Genomic DNA, 20,016 nt, shown 5'->3' on the forward strand with positions numbered 1-20,016 from the left:
TTTCTATAAAGTACAGATGGTGGTGCTGATGGAATGGTGAGATAAGGATGAAGAGTAGGATGAGCCTCATGGAATTGCTGTTGCAAACAAAGACTGTGATGGGAGATTGTGGGTTGGGTAAAATAGTTGTTGCTTTATCCTTATGCTACTATCTGAACCTGGAAGTGGTTAATAAAATGATCTCAGACAGCCTAGCCAGTTGGTCCTCTATTATCTACTCTTTTTCTTTTGCTGCTTCTTTTCTTCCATCAAGTGCAGGATATAGAGTAGTAGGTACGCCAACTACAGTTGTACATTTTATTTGAAGTACCACACAATAGGAGCAGCATACCTTTGTCTAAAGTGCTGAAGATAAAATACTTTCCCAGGAAGTAGCTTCTAAACTCACGTTCTTATAATCTATGGCTTGCAGGTTCACGTCTGCTCTCAGGTGATTCAGAATCCAGCTACCTCCTTGTGGATGACATACGAGCTGTCATTCAAAGTCCCTCTGATCTGAAGATCACTTTTTTGCTTTTTACTTGGGTTGTGTCTTTGCAAGGTTTATCTTAGTAGGGTAGCAACTGTTAGCTACAAATCACAGAATGATGAAAGGCTGGTCTGTTAGTAGTGGCTGCTTCCTTCTCTGCTTCCCCCAAAGGCTGTGGAAGCCAGTCCAGAACAGAGAAGTGTCGTTCTGAGGACTTTATTGACATGTTTCCAGAGGAACCTATGTAATGGCACTAGTCAAAGTCTTTGGGGCTTCTTTGTTTTTTTGGTTTTGGTTTTTGTTTTTTTCTTAACGTCTAAAGCAGAGTTGTAGCCAAGTGAGGTTTGAAAACTTCAGTTTGAATCCACATATCAATGTTCTTTGGGTAGGATGAAGCATGAAGTTCATGGGCTCATTTCTTAGCCTTCGTTTCTACAAGGGGATCGAACTTCCAGGGAAGCACAACAAACTGGCAGTATTTGTTATCCTTGCATCACACCATATTTTACAGTAAATTTCTTTGAGCAAGCACTGAACATACGAGTTTGGCCTGCCTAAGAGGGAATATGTTGCTGCTCACTCTTCCTCGTTGCTCTGTGTTAGTTTGCTGTTTTGTCGTGGAGTGTACAGTTGTCTTTGTGCTCTTTTTACCTGAGTTTCTTGCATGTCTAAGAATGGAAAAATGTTTGGTTAGTGCTTTTTCTCTTCTGCATGAGGATCCTGATAGTAATGGTAATGATAAATTGGAGCTTTTGTGGGCCTGATTAAAATTATTCTCTCAGCTTTGTTTCACCCTTTTCTTGTCACCCTTCTCCAGGACCGAGTACTACCTGCCAGGAAGATTCTTGTGCGAATCAGGGCATCTGTAATCAGCAATGGGAAGGCTTCACCTGTGATTGCTCCATGACTTCATATTCTGGGAGCCAGTGTAATGACCGTAAGTAGGCATTTCCATTGGATTGGTGAGCTGTGTGTTCTGATGGATAGGAACACAGACAACACATAATTAGTTTTACTTTCAATTGAAATACAACTCCAAAGCCAAACTTTGTTTCCTGGAAAGTTTCAAAAGCATACAGCAGGTTATTTTTTTTTACCTCTTTAAAATGAAAATATGCAATTTGGTATGTGTTGGGGTGTTTTTTTCTTCTTTTTAAAAGCTAACTCAACCAGACCAATGGTGGCAGTTGATGTTAACTGAATTCTTGGTTTGGATGAACCAGAAATTACTTGAATATATTGTGAGTAATATTTACATAGGTAGAAGATGGCTACATTTTGTGTACTAAATTATGCTTTGTACATTTCATTTAAACCTTGGTGACAAAGACATGGAATCCATGTAAAACTGCTGATCAGTGTTCTAGATTGTCTTCTACTGAATTACTAGCTGTATGCTAAGATGAAAAATTGGGTACTGTTTGCTAGGATGGTCAGTTAAAACCAGGTGGTCAGTTAAACGTAGAGCAACAGTTTTATGCTTCATGGCATATTGATTTGCTTGATCTCAAAAGATTGAATTTTCTTCTTGGCCAATTACTATTAAAATCTCTGATAAAATAAGACCAGAAAAGGCTCATCCAGTCCACTCTGACCACCTGCATCTCACAAGCTGCTGTTTTTCATTAAGGGTATTTGAGGTAGACTTTATTAGTAGTACCAGCAAGGTCCATGCAATATTGGTGCTACAGCTCTGTCATACCTGCAACCCTGCTCTAGAAGTTTGAGATGTGGCTGAAATGATGGTGCATATGACAAGCTGTTTAACATGTGGTGACAGTCTGTTTCTGCTGAAGGCCAGAAAGCTTGATTTTTTGTGTCATTCATAAACTGTGGTGTTATCTGTGTTGGTCTCCCCTTTCTCCGAGTTCTCCCAAACAGATATTAGAAAGGCCTATCAACATTTGTATTTTGACAGTGGCTTTATAAGAAGGGTACTACAGATGCAGATTTATAGGCTGTTATGCCACATCTAATTTTGGGTTGTTTTGGAATCCAAAATGACTCCTTTGGGTCCAGAAGGAACATTTCATATTGGAGCCACAAATTGGCTCTGATTTTTTGTGTTTTGGTTTGCTTTTGTCAGTTGGACACCCAGTTTTCCGTTCTTGCAGTACTTGTTTAGACTTGCTAAGCATAGCACATTATAAACCTGTTGTGTAAAAGAAAAGCTACTTTGAATCCTATTGGGCTGTATTTAGGTACATGTCCAGGAAATCTCTGAAGAAATTATTGATACCGTTGGTTTTTTTCTGATGTGCTGGGCTTCACAGCTCTAGAGTGTCGCAGTGCCCTTGTTATGCTATTGCTAATGACTTAGAGCAGGCTCTGAAGTGTCAGGAAGCCAGATTCCTGTGTCTGTAATTGGGGATTCCTTGCTGCTTTTTAGAGCTGGCAGCTGGACACCATGCAGAGCAGAGATGGGGGTTTGATGTGCGTGGGGATGATGTGGGCAATGTAGGAGCCAGCCTCCCAGTGTCAGGCTTGGCTGGTGATTTAGAAATGCCAGGGGTGTGGGTTTCAGAATGGTCTGAAAAGGTAAGTCATGTGGACTTCTCCTGGAACATGATGAGACTTCAACCAGGATCTTCAAAAAGTATGTATAACACCTTTTCGTGGGTTTTTTTGGGGGGGTTGTTTGTTTGTTTGTCTTTTTTTTTTTTAAGTCTCTTCCATGATCAGAACAATGAATAGTTCTACTCCTGGTTGCCTGATGAATTTATGAAGTGTTGTGGGTTGTGGAGAGGGAGAAGGCTTCCTTCCTGTTCCTATCTGTTAGATATGGTTGCCATTATACCCGAGTCTAATGGAAGTATAGGCACTTGTGTGTTAATTGAATTAAATGTTCTTTATACTGGAGTGTAGTGCAAGTAATGGCAGGGGGAGATAACTTCTGTGTAACCTGAAGCCTTGCTATTATTTAGAAATGCATCAGGCTCTTTAGTAGAACTTTTTTTTTTTCCACAGGAGTCTAATTCTATTAATTTTGTAGATGGCTATTTCTACTTTATGAGCAAATTGTGGTCTCTCACTGATGTAAATATGGAATATTGAAGTCAATAGAATAGGTCTAGGTTTACACAATGGAAACAATGGCAAAAGGAGGACTTACTGAATATGTTTTGTCTTTCCATTTCTGCTATATCAACTCAAGCGTCCATACTGGAAAATTGGCATTTCCATGTATTTGATGCAATATATTTCAGTGTCTCTGAGACAGATAAATGGCATGTTCACTTCAGGTATTCTTATGGTCTCTTTATATCATTCCCAATTAACTATTGGTATGTATGATTTATTATTTGCTAGTGTAAACTTTGTGAAGTCATTCAATCTTACTAATAAGCAAGAAAATTTGGTGTGCCAGTATGTTTTTGCTTTTCAATTTTGTCTGGAAAAAATGGATTGGGCCATTGAGCTTCCCAATTCAGATACAACTGGCTTGGAATTGCTGATTCTGAAAAGGTGAAGGAGAAGCACTGGTTTCAGGGATGCACATTATACATCTATAGCTATGTTTGTTCTTTCACTAGTGTTGTTTAACATGACAAGGTTTAAAATTCCTAGAAGTGATGATACAACCTTAATTTTTAGCTGTTCTTGTATAGCTCTCATTTTGATGTTTTTTTACACAGGAGGAATCAAGATTCCTCAGAATAAGAAATTAATAGAAACTCTAGGGTCATAAATTCAGTTTTAATATGCTGCATTTTCAGTTGTATCATTTCTTGTACCAATAATAAGAAAAAAAACCAACAAAAACCACGGACACTCCCTGCCCTCAAATTTATTTGAGAAGGTCTGTTGTACAAAAGTGGATGCACAGGTCTACCTTGCGTACTAGCCAGCATTGACACCTATCAAGAATGGTAGAAATAGAAGCAATGGTACTATTTGGGATATACTGGTTCCATTCTCCTTGCCATTTAAGATCTGTTCTTCATTTTTTGAAATGGTCCCTCATTCTTCAGACTTTAGAGATATTTTCATCAGTCTGGCATTACATTCAATAAATCTAGGCTTTTAACGTATTTTCAGAATTTGTTACTCTATGATGCAGGGAATCAGCATTAATATACTCTATTTGATAATTAAGAAACAGCTTTGGCATGCCAAACTGTTACTTAGACTGTTCAAATGTGTAACTTTGAGCAGATAAGGTACCAGACAATGTTAGTGAAGCATCTTGCATCTGGACTCAACTCCATCCTGTTACTGTTCTTCACCATGATATGAGATGAAAACATGGTAGTTAGAGACTCCAAGTTACCTGAGATGCGGCATGTATTTAAACTGTTGTACTATGAAGAGCTTTACAGATTCTTTAATTTATTCATGTTCTTGTCTATCTGCTCAAACTATGACATTCTTTTTTTCTGCACAGAGAGAATGCATAAAAAAAATAGGCTTCGGCAATCTAGGTAATGGGAATGGTATATGTATGCCAAAATAGATCATAGAAAACACTGCTTGTTACTCAGTGCCTCATGCAGATGAGTAACACGAGGGTCAAGCTTTCCAGGATAAATTGCCAGGCTAACACAAGTATGTATTAATGGAGGCTGTTTGTCTGTAAAAGATCAATAACCTGCAGCAGTGACTAGTGCAAGCAGAGTATAAAGCATTTTTTCAAACAGCTTTTTTTTTTTTTCTTTTGAAACAGTTGTTAAGTCCATCTGCTGACTATTGATTAGCTTTTTAAGGGGGTTATTTATTATTTTATTTATAAACTCTGGGTTGTAATATCCACATGGTTTAAAAAACAGTTTTCCGTTTGATAGGTAAAAAGAAAAGACAGCCCATGTTTGTCTGTCCTCTTGTGTGTGTATCTTCACATGCTTCCAGTCTGCATGGTTTTCAAAGAGCCTGCTGATAAGCAGAGGATTCTCTAACCTTCCTGTGTGATTGTTAAGATAAATGGTGCTTGTTGTTTTTTTTTTTTTTTTTTTTTTTTGTCGGAAGGAGAGGTAATATACAGGGCTGTTGTTCTTTTTGCACAGTAAGTTGTATTTTTCTTCCAAGATCCCTTTCCATGTGATGCATAACCTATATGCTTCTGCTGTCTTTCTGTGAATCACATTTGGAGGAGGGAAGGATTAGAGGGAAAGGGAGTCATGGTGACTTTGCTCTTTTGTTCATTAATTTAGCACTGTCATAGGAAGAGCTTTTGATAACTTCAGTTCTTTAATCATAGTGAGTGAGGCTTACTCACTAGCCAAAATCTTTTTTTTTTTTTCCTTAACTTAAAAGGGAGGATATCAAAATTAACAGAACAAGTCGAAGACCAATACTTTAGAGTAAAGCACAGAGCATTTTGGATTGAATAAGGAAGGCTGAAGCTGGCCTCTGCCACATGTGCAACACAGTTGCAACAGGGTAGGTTTAGACTAGACATTAGGAAGAAGTTCTTCACAGTAAGAGTGATCAGACCCTGGAACAGGCTCCCCAGGGAGATGGTTCAGTCACCATCCTTGGATGAGTTTAAGAGTCGTTTAGATGTGGTGTTGGGGGATATGGTGTAGGGAAAAACCTTGTTGAGTAGGGAAGATGGTTGGACTCGGTGAATCCAAGGGTCTTTTCCAACCTGAATGATTCTATGATTCTATGTGTGTTCCTGGTGAGGTGCCAGGGATGTCAGAGCAGACCCATCCCTCTTCCCTAATGCCCTTCTTTTTTTCCCCACTCTACATAAGTACGTGAATGAGTTTCTAAGAAGATTGATGCTTCTGGAGCATAGTCTGTAGACTAGGTTGCAAAATGGCAGTGTTGGAACCAGCTTCCCTCACCCCTGCTTAAATAGCATGGCAGAAGAGTCATGAGAAGAGACTACTAGCAGGGCAAATGGCTAAAGTGGTAACCGTTACTTTATGGTGAAGGCTTTATTCTGATGTGCTTATGAGCCATTTGCACGCCACACTTGTTTTGTCTGCGTCGCTGAACAGGTACAGCTATCTCCATGGCAGGATTCAGACCCCCAGTTGCAAGATGGACCCTATTCCCTCTTTCTCAGTATTTTGTGTTTTTCACCATCTGGGCCAATTTTTGTCCAGACTTCATGACCTCCCTTAATGTCAATGCCAGCATGCTTGGCTTGATTTACTTGCAGAAACCCTCTTCATTGTTCATGTTTAATTATCACCCATTCATTTCTAATGTGCCCAGCTTATCACTTACTGAGTCAGAGAGCAAGAGGTTGCTAGTGTGTAGAAAATAAATCTGCGTAGACTTCATTAGTCATGCATGGCTAAACCAGTCAGCTGTTTAAATATCAGCACGCTTAGGGATTTGCCTTTGATACTACAGAGACATCCACCCTACACTGAAGCAAGAGTCACCTCTGATTTATCTTGAGTGAATCATACTTCATTACAGCAGGTCAGGCACCCTGCCTACTTCTTACTTCCCTCCTCACGCTTCGCCCTCGCTTACTGAGTGCTCTTTTATGTATCCTCTACTATAACTAGTGTTTTCTGGCTGATGGCTCATTTTCAGTTCCTACCCTAAGTCTTTGGTGTCTTCTGTCTCTGAACGACCTTATCCTTTGAGAATTGGGATAAAAGGGGAGGGTAATGCAACTGCGTACTTCAGGATATGATGTAAATTGTACCATTGTGATTTGGGTTGTGAACTCTGCTTTCACCCGTCTTACTGCTGTTTATTTTCATTTGTGCTGTAACTCCAAGAACTGTAACATCTTTAGGGCAAGGATCTAGTGCTACTTCTTATTCAAGCACCATGCACTTTTCTGATGCTGAGTAATAACCCGCTACATAATTGCTTTAGCACTTAAGTGGTTTAAGAATGCTTGTTGCTTTTCTGTGTACTGAGGGGCATTTTCCCTCCCTTGAGTAACAGCTGTAAAACATCAGGTCGGGCTGCAGATCAAGAGCTTGCCTGCCTTGGTCCCCTTTGGGATTCATCTTGGATGGGTAGTGTTGTTGACATCAGGTTGAGGAATTTGGGTATCTATGTTTTGGGTGAGAAAGGGGGAATTTGAATGACAGGTGCTTTTTGGAATTGCTGCTTCTATACCTTTCAACTTCTCAAGGTGCCCTGACAGAAAAGTGTTTCCTTTTTTTCGGTTGTGAAAGCTAGCCAACTTTATCCTTTTGTGATGCCCAAAATGCAGCTAGGTCTCTAGTGAGTAATTTAATTACGATTGCTTCAACAGCTTGGCAGAAGGAGCATTTAGGATGAGAGCTGCAATCAGTCACTGATATCTGTGCACACCTGGCTGCTGTCAGCACATAAGCTATGGTCCAGCCGTGCTACAGACTTCAATAGGATGGAAGGAGAGAGACTTTTTACAGGTGGCAGTGATTACAGCTTCTGTTATCAACCTTTGAGCAGTTCAAGCAGTTACTTAATTCTCTTCCTGACACTGCTCAGGAGCTATGCCATTTTCATAAACATGTCACAGAAGGGTCTTGCCATAATTTTGTTCCTTGTGATCTCTGCTCTCTTTGACAGTATTTTTTTTATGTGATACTTTCTGGTGGTCATGGCAATAATTATCACATTTCACGTTACAAGTAGCTGAGTGAGTGCTCTTGTGTCCTGCATATTTCGCCCCACGGAAGAGCTGGCCTCTGAAGCTGTTCCTGCAGTAATGGCACACCCAGGGTGTGATCTCTGATAAGACATTAATGTAAGTTGACAGCAGTAACAGAACTGTCGTACAGCAAAACAGGAGTTCTGTTACCCCGAGCTCCATTTGCTGCTGCTGATCTCTAAGCACATCTTTCCACTCAATGTAAGTTAATAAATTAAGCGTTCTAAATTGTCAAGTGTAACAAGGATTTGATTAATTTTAAATGTAGCTTTTTCCTTGTAATATCCTGCACATGTTCATATTTGCTTTAAGAAGTGGTAGATGTAAAAACTCAGGAAAACTCTGAAATAAGCTTCAGCCATCAATTTCACTCTTTAAAGAGTCTTTTCTTTTTGCGTCAGCTTCTTCATAGAAAATGGTACGGTACTGAATTTGGAAGCTGATGGCAAATGCAAATAGTGTTGAATTTTGTAGGCTAAAGTTACCCCGAGCTTGAAAACCATTATTTTAAGTGGATTTTTTTTCACATAATGCTATGAAACTTCTATCCTCAATTGTATTGGCCAAATTCTGTAGATGAATCTCAGACCAGCTATGGTTTCATCAGCACAAGGTATTTTGGGTGCCACATGGTATGCAGATGGTACCTGTACTTTTGCAGAGAAGGGAAAAACCTTTGAAAAAGCCTGTTAATCTTGTAGCTGTTGCTGTTGATTTGCAATGGGATACCCCAGTCAGCAATGCAGGTGAAGGCACAGGTGGCTTTGCCTCCATTCACCCATGAATCTGCCATGACTGGCACTATGGATTATGAAAATGTGAGTCCCGTGTTGGGCCTAACGTCCTGCATGGAAGCTCTGGCTTGCAATAATCTTTAATCTATTTTTTTTTTTTGCCCCAACCGGGTTTTGTGTGCTCTCCCATCTTTGGACCACCCAACTGATTTAGATGTGTGCTTTTAATCCATTGCTCTAAGTCTGATGTATGATAAGTGGAGCATAATGGTGTTAATGAGATGGGATAGGTTCACATAGTGCTTTCCCAGACAGCATGGAGTTGTCTGTTGTAGCACATTGCCTTCTTATTCCTGTGGGGTCCTCAAGGTGATTACTGTTTATTTCCCAGGCTGCCTACGTAGAAAACAGTTTGCAAAGAGGAGTCTGCATTAATGGGTGAGAATAGATAGATGGAGATTGAAGTTGGTCTTTGTATTTTATGATCTAGGCTTTGTTTGCAGTAACACTTATAAATACAAAATAATTCCTTTTATTTGAATGAGGTAACTTGAGATTTATGCCAGTATTGGCAGATCACAGTCTGGCGTGGAATTCTCTGAGTCCACATATCAAATGTGCCTAAATGTATTAAAGACTTACATGTATTTTTTTATACCTTAGACTGAAAGCTACTTTTAAGATTACAGTCATTAGTGTGGATGAATGTAGGTCATTAAATATTTACAGGTCACAGGTAGCTGAGAGAATGCCAAGATGCAGAGGGGTGCAGGCAGTGCTTTTTTTTCCCTTCTTGCTGGCTTTTGAGCCTTTGAGTCTGGGGCTACATAAGGGAGGAGGCTGGGGCAAGTAAGGAGAGAGAGAAATATCTTGTATGTTTATCCTGGTTTTTGCGATGGAAATTATTAACAGAGAAACAAAGGCAGGAAGAGTCAGAGGTCCTGAAGGTGATTCTTGTTCACTATCCGAGCTGCCTAATGTACTAATTATTGCCTGTTATTGGAAGAAGCCTAGCTATTGATCTCCAGTGGAGTTTAGCTGTATATAGGGACGTATCTTTATTACGTTGCAATCTTGTTACCCTGGAGCTGCTATAATAATCTCAGCTGTGGAACATTGGGGATTAGATGCAAAACCTTAATTACAGTTTAATGATCCCCAAGGGGCAAATTGAAACTGGCTGCTTGGGTACCTGTGAAACAAGCTTTGCGAGGGGGAGCATTTTTTGGTGGATTTGATTATCTTTGTGGAGGTGTTTCACTGCCTACTGACATCCGAGGCCTGTGCAAACACTGAGAGTTGAGTCTGGGACTTTAGGTGCCTTTTGCTGTCAGACATTTTGAGCCACAAAGGAATTTCTCTGATTGTGGAAGGAAATAGGCTTTTCAGTAAAAAACCCAAGAATAATCAAATGGCATGATTTCTATTGGGAGATAAGTGTTAACTGAAACCCCAGTTAGCTAATGGGTGTCCACAGAAGAAAAGGTTCCAAATCTGTGAATGTTCATTTCAAACTCTTAGGTACATGCAGAACTGGTGAAAATTTTTCTTGGGTGGTAGTTTAATCAGTGAAAAATGCACATTTAGAGCAAGCAAAACTATGCATATTTCAATGAAAATCTTAGAATAGTTCCGAACAGAAAAAAAATGAAGTAGGAATAAAAAAGCAGGATGTGGTTGATTTTATCATTTTCAAAACAAAGTTCAGGATTCATTGGCTGCATCAGAATGATGACTTTGTCTTGAAAATTAGCAGAGAGAGTTTAAAAATCTGAGAAAGATGATGACTAATCTTAGTTTCAAAATGTTGACCTAAGTTAGTTCATCCTACTCTGTCCAGGGTTTTATCATTTAGTTGGCCTCTCCCTGAGGATCTACCCAGCCCTCTGTGTTGGTGATAAGTGTGGGCTTGTGGTGGCCTCCCTGGCCTGGGAGATGCCTTTCAAGATGTTTCTATTGCCAGGGGAGCTCTTGAGAGGATGATCTTGAATGGGTTGGGGAAAAAGAGTAGAAAATTACTCCTTCCCTAGGAAAGGAGAATACACTGATCTTTGTAGTGTACTTTTTGTTCAAATGCCTCTATCCTCAAGCTGAGGGTAGTTGTGCTCATGTCCATTGAGTAACTTTCTCAGGTAATATAACTGACCTCTAGACCAGAGTGTCTTGACTAGACTCTGGCTTTAATAATACACCTGCCAAAAATAAGCAATTTTTTCTTCCAGAGAGACTCTGACATGTTGATTTTGAAGGAAGTGTGGTTGGAGCTCTAGCCTTCCTCTTGTCTCTGGTCTGAAACCTAATTGCAGCGCTTGGCCACAGCAAAGCTGGTGTCAGGTTTGCTGGCTTCCCATAACTATCTGTCATACTTCTTTTTTTTTTTTTTTTTTTTTCTTTTTCAGATTGCACTAAATGACCTTCTGTCTGTTACGTTTCTGCCCTGCTGATCTCAGGCAAATCATGAAGATAGATAGCAATATCACAAACCATCCATCATACAGTTTGTAGGTCCCTTAGAAGCATCTGTGTCTTTAATAGTTCATCTGTCACAGATATTCTCATAATTGAAGACCACAAAATGCTGAAGAGAGAGCTAATATTGGTATTTCATTTTACTGCTGGAGACTTCAGCAGTCAGGTGTTTTTCACTTGGAAATGCAGTCTACCATGAGAAGGGCCTGTGCACCAGGGTTTAAATTATGAATCCAAGCCCACTGCATGTTATAGAAGATAGCTGACATCAGCAAAGACTCATTTCTCTGCTTTGCTGTTGTAACACTGGGTTGGTTGTGCCACCAGTGCAGAATGAACTGAGCAGACCTGGTTTTCAGCACTTGCTCTGTGTGAATGAGCAGAAGTTCTTGGAAGCAGTGACTGTGAATCTGACTGCTGGCAAGTGGTTGGAGGCACTCCTATCACAGCTACCTGATACAGGGCAAGAGAAAATCTACTCCAGATTTTCTGGGAGTGTGTGTGTGAGAGATACCAATATCGATCTCAAGGCCAATGGGCAGAATGTTTGACTCCAGAAAACATGCAGTTACCCGATGGAGTGTGATGTTGATCTCATAACAGTAGTCAGATGTGCAGTATGTATATATAGATCTGCGGTAGATGAGTTGCCATATGGAGATACCCGAAATACCTGTCTGAATTATTGCCAAGTTGCATGTTTTGCCTGGTATGTTAGACCAGGTAGGACACCATGTTAATCCTGCATGCTTAAGTTTAGAATTAGCCTGGATTGCTCCACATGATGCTGCAGCAGTTAGTGTGGCAGCATGGAGAATATCCTGACAATTCATCTTGTTATAGTCGCTTCAATGCTGAGAATTGAGGTCAGGTAGAATTGTCTTTGCTTCCCATTGTTTAAACACAAATCACAAGTTAAGTGTTTGTACTGGCAGGAAAAAATTAAAAATCAGCCTGTCTTCTCTATTTTTTATACTTTGTTACTAGTGGTGAATTTATTCTGCATTTGTCCCAACTGGAAAAGGCTGGAGGCTTAAATCCTTTACCCCCTCCTGCTGAAATAGAGATACTTCTGATGGACACTTTAGACACAAATTTGTGCTTTGTCTCAAGAGAAGCATCCTCACAGAGATCCCCACTTGGCTGTGGAATCGCTACTGATGGCTCGTGTGCATGGAAGATTGATAGATCAAGTCATTTAAACTTAATTTAGGCACACTAGAGAACATACTTAACCCAAATATCACACTTGAGAGACCTGTACTAAACTCATTATGGGAGTTCTTCAAACTACATAGACAGTATATCATAATGCTTTCTGTTTTAAATAAATTTTATCCTGGAGACCAGGATGAAATAAGAATGAACTTGGAAGCATACGCTGAAGTGGAGCTAAGCACAGCACAATACTTGGAATGGAGCAGAAAGTAAGATCAACTACATCCTCCTGCACAGAGACCCCTCCATGTGCCCACCTCTTTTAGAAGCCAGGACACCTAAATGCTTTCTGTTGCAGAGATGAATTTCTAACTGAGTTTAGTCAATGAAGTAGAAACTAACCAGGTTTTCATACTTTCATTCGTGCCAGGAAATTCTTATTTATGACCAGTAAGATGTGAACCAGCTGGGTAACTTAAGTTTTTCTCTCAGATGCCCTGGAAGCATACCTCCATGTTTAGGAGCAAATAATGGAAAGGGTGGAATAACTGCCTTTCTGAGGTTCCCCCAACTCCTCCTCCTAAATGGAAAGATGATTTTTTTTTTTCTTTTCCAATACTGAATAGGTCTAATCTTGGCAAGTTTAGTACTTGGAGACTTGTTTTCTTTGCCCACCTTAAGCACAGGAGATTCAGATTTGCAAAAAAAAAGGGTGCTCACAGCTGCGCTAGGCCTGCTGGCAAATAGCATTCAGTACAGATGGTTGTCTGCCCACACGTCTCTATTTATGAAGAGGCCCCCAGTGTTTATGTTAATGGTGATGAGTTTGAGAGCTAAAAATAGGGAGTTGTTTGTTGTTCATTTGTTCTTTATAGATCTGCAGTGAACTTTTTTTTTATAAAGCACAAATTCGATAGAGAGATTTGTTAACCTGCTAGAAGAGCAGGCTGTCAAAAAGCCAAGCTGCAGATGTCTGAAGAGCTGAAATACTTATTCCTTGTTTCTTATGCTTCTTCCCTTCACTCCACGAGATGGTGCTGTGTTCCCACAGAGCCCAGACATCCTTTGCTTGGCTTTTCCCAGGTCTTCAGTGGGTATTTGGAAAACGAAAACCTGAAATGAAGTTAGAAAGAATCTCTCTCTCTTCAGTTTCCTTTTCCTCCTCTCCAAATTAATCTCAAAAAGAGGTTTTCCAAAATCACCTAAGGCTTTGTATAGTCCTCTGCAGTTTACGTCTGTCTTGATGTTTATGGAGTCCTGTAGCTTTGCCATGACTTAAGAGGACTTAGGAAACCCTCTGAAGGCTACTTCAAGATGCCATAGGTTCAGAGCAGCCATACTAAATAGCAAACAGTGGAGCTGAGACTGTATCTGTTGAGATCCTGCTAAGTCATGAAGGAGTTTGCATGTTGCAGGGGTCTGTCTAGTTCCACATTTATTTATGAATTCCAGGCTTCAGCCCTGCAAACTTAAATTATCTGATCACATCACTTAAAGTAATTAGCAGTTCTGCTCTTCTCCTTCTCCTACCATAGGCTTTCCTATTTATATGGAGGCTGAGGTTTTGGGAGCTCTTGTGTATCTTATTTGTCCTGTTTTCAATTAGATTTGGACTAGAGAAATAATGATATGAGAATACTGTCCTTGCAAGGAGGCAGCATTGGAAGCTAGTGTTTGAAAAGGCTAAAGTCCACTGGGCTTCTGCCGCAAGGTGGAAAAGAGGCTCTTGGGGAATATGAAGAAAAGTAACTTTTCACAAGCGGGCCAGGGTATTAGCCCGCCTTGGGTTGCTAAAATGAGTTTAATGTCACTGTGGAAAGTGATAGAAGTGACTCAGTAGTTATTTTTGTAACTGTGGGTAGAAAACTTCCATTTGTTCTGCAGAACAGCTTCTTTCTTTACAGAAACAGGTGCCTGGGGTGAAAGGCTTCTTCACCCACCGTGTGTCCCTGGAGCCTGCCATTTTAGCTTCCTGATTACCACACATACCTTCCTGCATTGTAGATACACGTTCAGTGTCTTCACAGCTCTGCTTCACATTTTCTCATGCTTCCATGGAGAATGGTCTGACCTTGCTCATCCTACCGCTTATGTTCTTAGCATTTTCCAAGAGCTTGAACCTTGTGCTTTACCGTTTTCTGCTGACTGAGAGTGGATTCCTGATTTATAATTTCTAGTCTCAAATCCCCATAAGTGGTGTGGAGGTGATAAGCAGAGAAGAGGTACGGAATCCTTACATGCCTAAATGAGGCTGAGACCAACTTCTCTCACCACTTTTTAACTCATTATAACTGGTCCTAATTAATGTGGAACAGCTACAAGTACAGGGCAACTCAGTAATGTTTTTCCATTTCAAATACCTTTCAGCAGGATGACTAATGCACATCTTATAATTTTCATAACTGTTACATTTCACTCAGCTTGGGAACTTTAGGACCTAACTAAAATTGATGACACCCTCATATAAGGATTTTTTTCTTACTCGCTTAGGTCGCATTCTGGACATGAGATGCAGCTTCTGCCAACAACCATTAATCCCCATGAGCTGTGGCATGTAAATGCCATGTCATGCATCTTCTCCAGGGAGAGAAACTTCTTATCTGGATACCTCTAGCAAGTTTTGGAATTTGCTAGTAATTGTTCCAATGCTCAAATCTCTTCTCTTATTTCTCACTCAAATTTTAATACCCAGATACAACTTCAGAAACACTTTTGAGTGTGATCAGATATACACCAGAGAGATTTTTAAGTGCAGAGGTGGTGATTCTTGTCACTTCTCGGTCAGTATCTGAGTGCTACTATGAAAATTTAGCAAAGAATAAAAGCTAGGCTGAACTGGTTGGTTTTTCTTTGTAAGTCCTCCCCAGAAGCTTATCTGGGGTTTTCTTGTCTTGGTGTAGTAGTTACAGCTTCAATGTTACAGGGAGTTGAAGAGCGTGAACAAGACTTTATGGATAAACTATGAGGGTGTTTTCTACATACAAGGTGACATTTCCTTTACCCTCTTCAAAAATATGCGTGTTAGCAAATAACTGCACTCTTCTTGCTGTTCCAAATACATGACTCATATTTACTACATATAGGTTTTACTGACCTTTGAAGACCAGACTGGATCACAATGTGTCAGGAACTTGGGGGCATTTTGGATGTGAAAGCAGGGGCATGGGTGAGGTAGAGCACAAAGCGTGGCCCGTTCTGCATAGGGACTTTCGATCTTACGAGAGCAGCATCAGCTAAGTACAGCTTCTGCCCTGGCTTACAGTCAACAGTGGTATAATGCAGACTTCTGACTTTCTTCTCTGGTGTTGTCTTCTCTCTGACTCAGGGTGTGCTATTTTGAGTGAGGGAAAGGGTTCTTTGTCTTTTCCATGTGCTTCCTTCTGAAGGCAGCCCAGGGCCTGCACAGAGCAGCAGCTGTGAGTCGACAGAGCTTGCAGTTAAACAGCAGGAGGACACATCAGAGCAGAAGGAATTGAATTCTCCAGAGATTGAGTTTTTATACTATTAAGCACTGAGCAAAGTTTTCCTTGCTCCTTGTTTGCTTGCTTGTTTGGGTTTTTTGTTCTGATTTTTAAGGGCTCTAGGTTCCCTTTAGCATTTGCTGCTGGTGTTTTATATATCTTTTCAATCTGGGAGCTGCTAACTACAGCAGGTTAGTGAGACTCTTTCATGTTAAGGGGAGCTTCCTCTTCAAAAGGCAGTTGGAAGCTGGCAGGGACTAGCTAGTATGGTGTTAGTTACATATCTGCCTCTGGTTCAGATCTAACTCAGGCTCTAAGAAAATAAAGGCCATTACACTTCTATGGCAAGTAGGTAGCTTATGTTGGGGGATGTTTTGGGGAATTGGAAGGAGATCTTGAAAAGTCCTTGAGGAAAAGCTTCAACATCAGAACAATTTTGGCACTAATCAGGGCTTGTAGTCACAGCAGAGAGGTCAAAAACTGAATAAACTTTGTATGCTGCCCAGGTAAATAAATGCTGCTCAGTGAATGCTGAAAACTGTAGTTTTTCCTGCTGCATTTCCAATAAAGAGATTTTGGCTGAGCCACTGTTCATGATCTCTAGCATTTGCCCTTTGCAGGCTTTGACTTGGTTGATATTTTGTTAGTGCTGGTCCTCTCAGAAAACAAAGGTGTTAAGCTCAGATGTTCTTAGAAACCTGTAAAACTTGTAAACCTGATAGTGGAAGTGTCTCTTCCTAACTGCAGTAGGAAGGTCCTTGGTACCAGAAATCCTGTGATTTCAGTCGCTCACCAGCACAATACAGACTCCAGCAAGCACAATGACCAGCTGCAGTAATCTCCAAAGACACTTCTGAATAACTCTGAGGAATCCACCTGAGAATGATCTTCCATTTCACACACCAAAGAAAAGGAGAAACCTTCTTAGGGCAAATAACTATTTGCCTTAAGAAGTAGGGCATAGCAAGGCCCACAATCCTCCTATGCCTTGATCCTTCTGGCCTGGGCAGTAAAGCTGTCTGCTCTCTTTTATCCAGGAAATCTTTCATAGCGGAGTTCTGCTGGACCCTGAGGAAAACTAAATTTTCTCTTTTAATGTGATGTTAGTGTTGGCATTCGTTTAACTGCTTCCTTTCTGCATGGAAGTTATAGAGCCCTGTCCCCTGCAATTTGTAGGGAGCAAATTCTAAGATTTTTGCTTGTAAATAATCATGGGGTGCTGTGGAGGCCTTGTCCTGGGCTCTTGCAATTCATGTGTTACTGTCTTTGCTTTATCGGTCTGTGAGCTCAACTGAACTACACTGGTTTATATCATAAATAGGTATAGTCTTAGGTCCTTTTGAGTCTTCTGCATGCTGCCGTGTAAGTGTTTTCATAGACGCAGCTCAAGAACTTGAAAATGCGTGTTTAAAGTTAGATGGGCATACTGTGCAAGTTCATCACTGGTTCTTAGAACATCATTCTCAGTGTTGGTCAGTTCATCTAAAGACACACTCACCAATGAGCTTTAAGAAAGGCTTTAAGAAAAAGAAGATAAAATGAAGAATATTATAGTAAAAAAAGGGTTAAGTATTTGGAAAAGAATTTGAAAACAGTTGTGGGATGGGAGCTTCTCAAAGCCTAATTTATAAGCTTTTTTTTTTGAAACTCTTTCAAAAAGCAATTTCATACTCCTGAATTAGGTTTCTTATTCTGCTGTGCATAATGTTGGTGTTATACACCCCCCTCAGATTTGCAAAGAGATCAGTCAAATCAAATTTTATATCTCTGCCTGTCACTTTAGCTCACTGTATGGGTTTTCTTCCATATTTTTTCCCCAATTTGCCGCTTAGCTATGAGAGTTGGTGGCAGTTCAACCGGCCTTTTTCTTCTCCAGTAGGCAGCTGTGGAGGATCACCATCTGAGCGTTCGCTTCACTGTTTAGAGTACAAGTAGAGGACTCTTTTGCCACTCTTGTCTGCCTTTCTGCTTCAGAAGAAATGAACCTAAATATGTTTTACTTGCATATTTACTCATCAGTGGTAGAGAAAAGCCTGGTAAAGATGGTGCTAAATTGTTTAAGACTGGTTAAGTTCAGAGTGCATGGGAACATCCTCCTACTTTGCCAACTAAATGGAGCGCTCGATGGTGTCAGCTTGCTCCAGTGCTATGAAGAGGCTAAATTTGATCATGACTAAGCACAGCTGAAAAAAAAATTTGTTTTTAATCTCCTGCCATACATGTTACCAGTTTCAGAGGACCCTATTTCAGCTTTTCTCTGACATCATAGGATTTGTTCCTGATTGCATGAATGGAGTTTGTAAGTTACCTCCTATGAAGAACAAAAAAACATTTCTATCAGCTGGGCAAGGATGCTGAGGGACCTTAAAAGCTGAGAATATTCAGCAGGGAAAGTGACTGGAGGCATGAATGTATATATAAAAAAAGAGGTAAAGGAGCAATTCTTCTGTGTTATAGCTGAAGTATTTATCAATCTTCTGGGAGCATCTCTGGATGAGAAAGAAGGATTTTCACTATTTAAATGGAGGAAATTTAATGGTAATTGACAGTAGTAATGAATAAGGCAATTCTAAAACAACCCCTCAAAGAATCCAACATTTTAAAAACAACAAAAAAAAGCCAACAAACAAACAAAAACCAAATCAACCAACCAACAAACAAAAAAAAAAAAGCAAACCTAAACCCCAACTCCTCCCAGAGGAAAAAAAAAAAAAAAAAAGAAAAACTATGTATCTGCTCTGTTTCTAATGGTCTCTCGCTTCCTAGTGATGAAGATAGGTAGAAGATGCGGATTATTTCCTTATCCCTTCTGCTGCTGCTTGTCTAGTAATTACACAGCATGAGTATGTAGTCAATCAGAAGGCAGATATATTCTAGGATTGTCTCCCCTCCTGCTACCTTTGCCTCAATTCACAAAAGAAGTTATTCTTTCTTTGAGGAAGGACTTGGTAGTGAAATGACTTGCTGTCATGAAGGTTAGTTCTAGATATCTCTAGAAGTGAGTAAACCACTCAGGGTTAAGCCTTGATACAGCAAATAAACCCTTTGGCTCTATAGTACCCATGCATTTGGACTTCACTGAAGATAAAAGGTTATTTTGTGGATGAACATTGGACAGAGATGAATATCATATGAACATAGAGAGAAGATAGCACTACACCATTGCCTAAGCTGTTCCTGAAGTTCTGGAAGTATGCAATAACAGTAAGTAGCTGGAGGTTTGTTTCATTCTACATAGGTTGACACTATTCCTTTCTGGTTTCCCTCAGCTGGTTAGATACGCTGCACTGAGACAATATTTTTAGTACCTTGAAAGGGTAATATCACACACAGTGCAATGTACTTCCTTTTTGGTGTTGATGCAGCTCTCTCTTCTGAAGTAAAAATCCAAAGTGTTAGGTGGAGATACTTCCCTTTCCTACTTCTTGTGTGGGGATCTCCCTGAGCAACCTTGGAGAGCTGCTATTCCTCTTCATCTTGCCGTGCTCCTTTTCCTGTCAGGAGAGCACCCTACTGCTGCTCAAGTGCCAACCATTTGCTGTATTATCTGGTTAATGTGATGGATGCCTCTTTCTCTGCCTTCTCACTATTTGGAGCCAAAACATGGGATTGTAAGTTAGAAGGTGATTAATCTTTTCTAATGAGACTCTGGGCTTCAAGCAGGATCTCACCCGCCGCGTCTTCATTAGCCTTGACCAAAGCCTGCATTACCTCAGATTAGGTAATTGGTCATTTATAACACCGGAGAAGGAGGGGAGAAAGAGCTTATGAAAAAGTGTCAACTAAATTAAGGGCATTAAAATTTAATTCTTGTTATCCAAGAATTCTGGGAAGCAGCATTATTTAATCAGGCACACAGTTGAAAACCTCCCATAACCAGAGGATTCAGTCACAGTGAGAATGGTCTCAGTCTGTGGAAGGAGGCGTGTAGTAGTAATGGATGTGGCCTTCGTATGTACTGTGCTGTGAAAGAGTAAGTCAGTTTAAGGTTATTTATGTAAGTTTAGAAGCTCTTCAAATTTACCCAGTGGTACAGAGCTTGCAACTTGAAACCACACACTCTCTCTTATGTTGGTTAGCTGAAGATTTTCTGAAGAAGCAGTGAAGTTTGTGTTCTGCAAAAAAACTTCATCTGTTTCCATGTTTTCTCAGGAGCGCTCTTGTCCGTATAGG

General features: G+C 40.3%; 1 protein-coding gene across 25 annotated transcripts in view; it reads left to right on the plus strand.

Annotated features, from left to right (window-relative positions):
* The window catches only part of NRXN3 (neurexin 3), a 942,294-nt gene that overhangs the window by 403,197 nt on the left and 519,081 nt on the right, over positions 1-20,016 (plus strand). For all 25 annotated transcript variants that reach the window (XM_074149382.1, XM_074149385.1, XM_074149386.1 and 22 more), the window contains one exon: positions 1,287-1,406. In XM_074149382.1, coding sequence (XP_074005483.1) covers positions 1,287-1,406 — 120 coding nt within the window. The remainder of the gene's footprint in view (positions 1-1,286; positions 1,407-20,016) is intronic.

Source organism: Numenius arquata, chromosome 6, assembly GCF_964106895.1.
Source record: "Numenius arquata chromosome 6, bNumArq3.hap1.1, whole genome shotgun sequence".
Taxonomy (NCBI): domain Eukaryota; kingdom Metazoa; phylum Chordata; class Aves; order Charadriiformes; family Scolopacidae; genus Numenius; species Numenius arquata.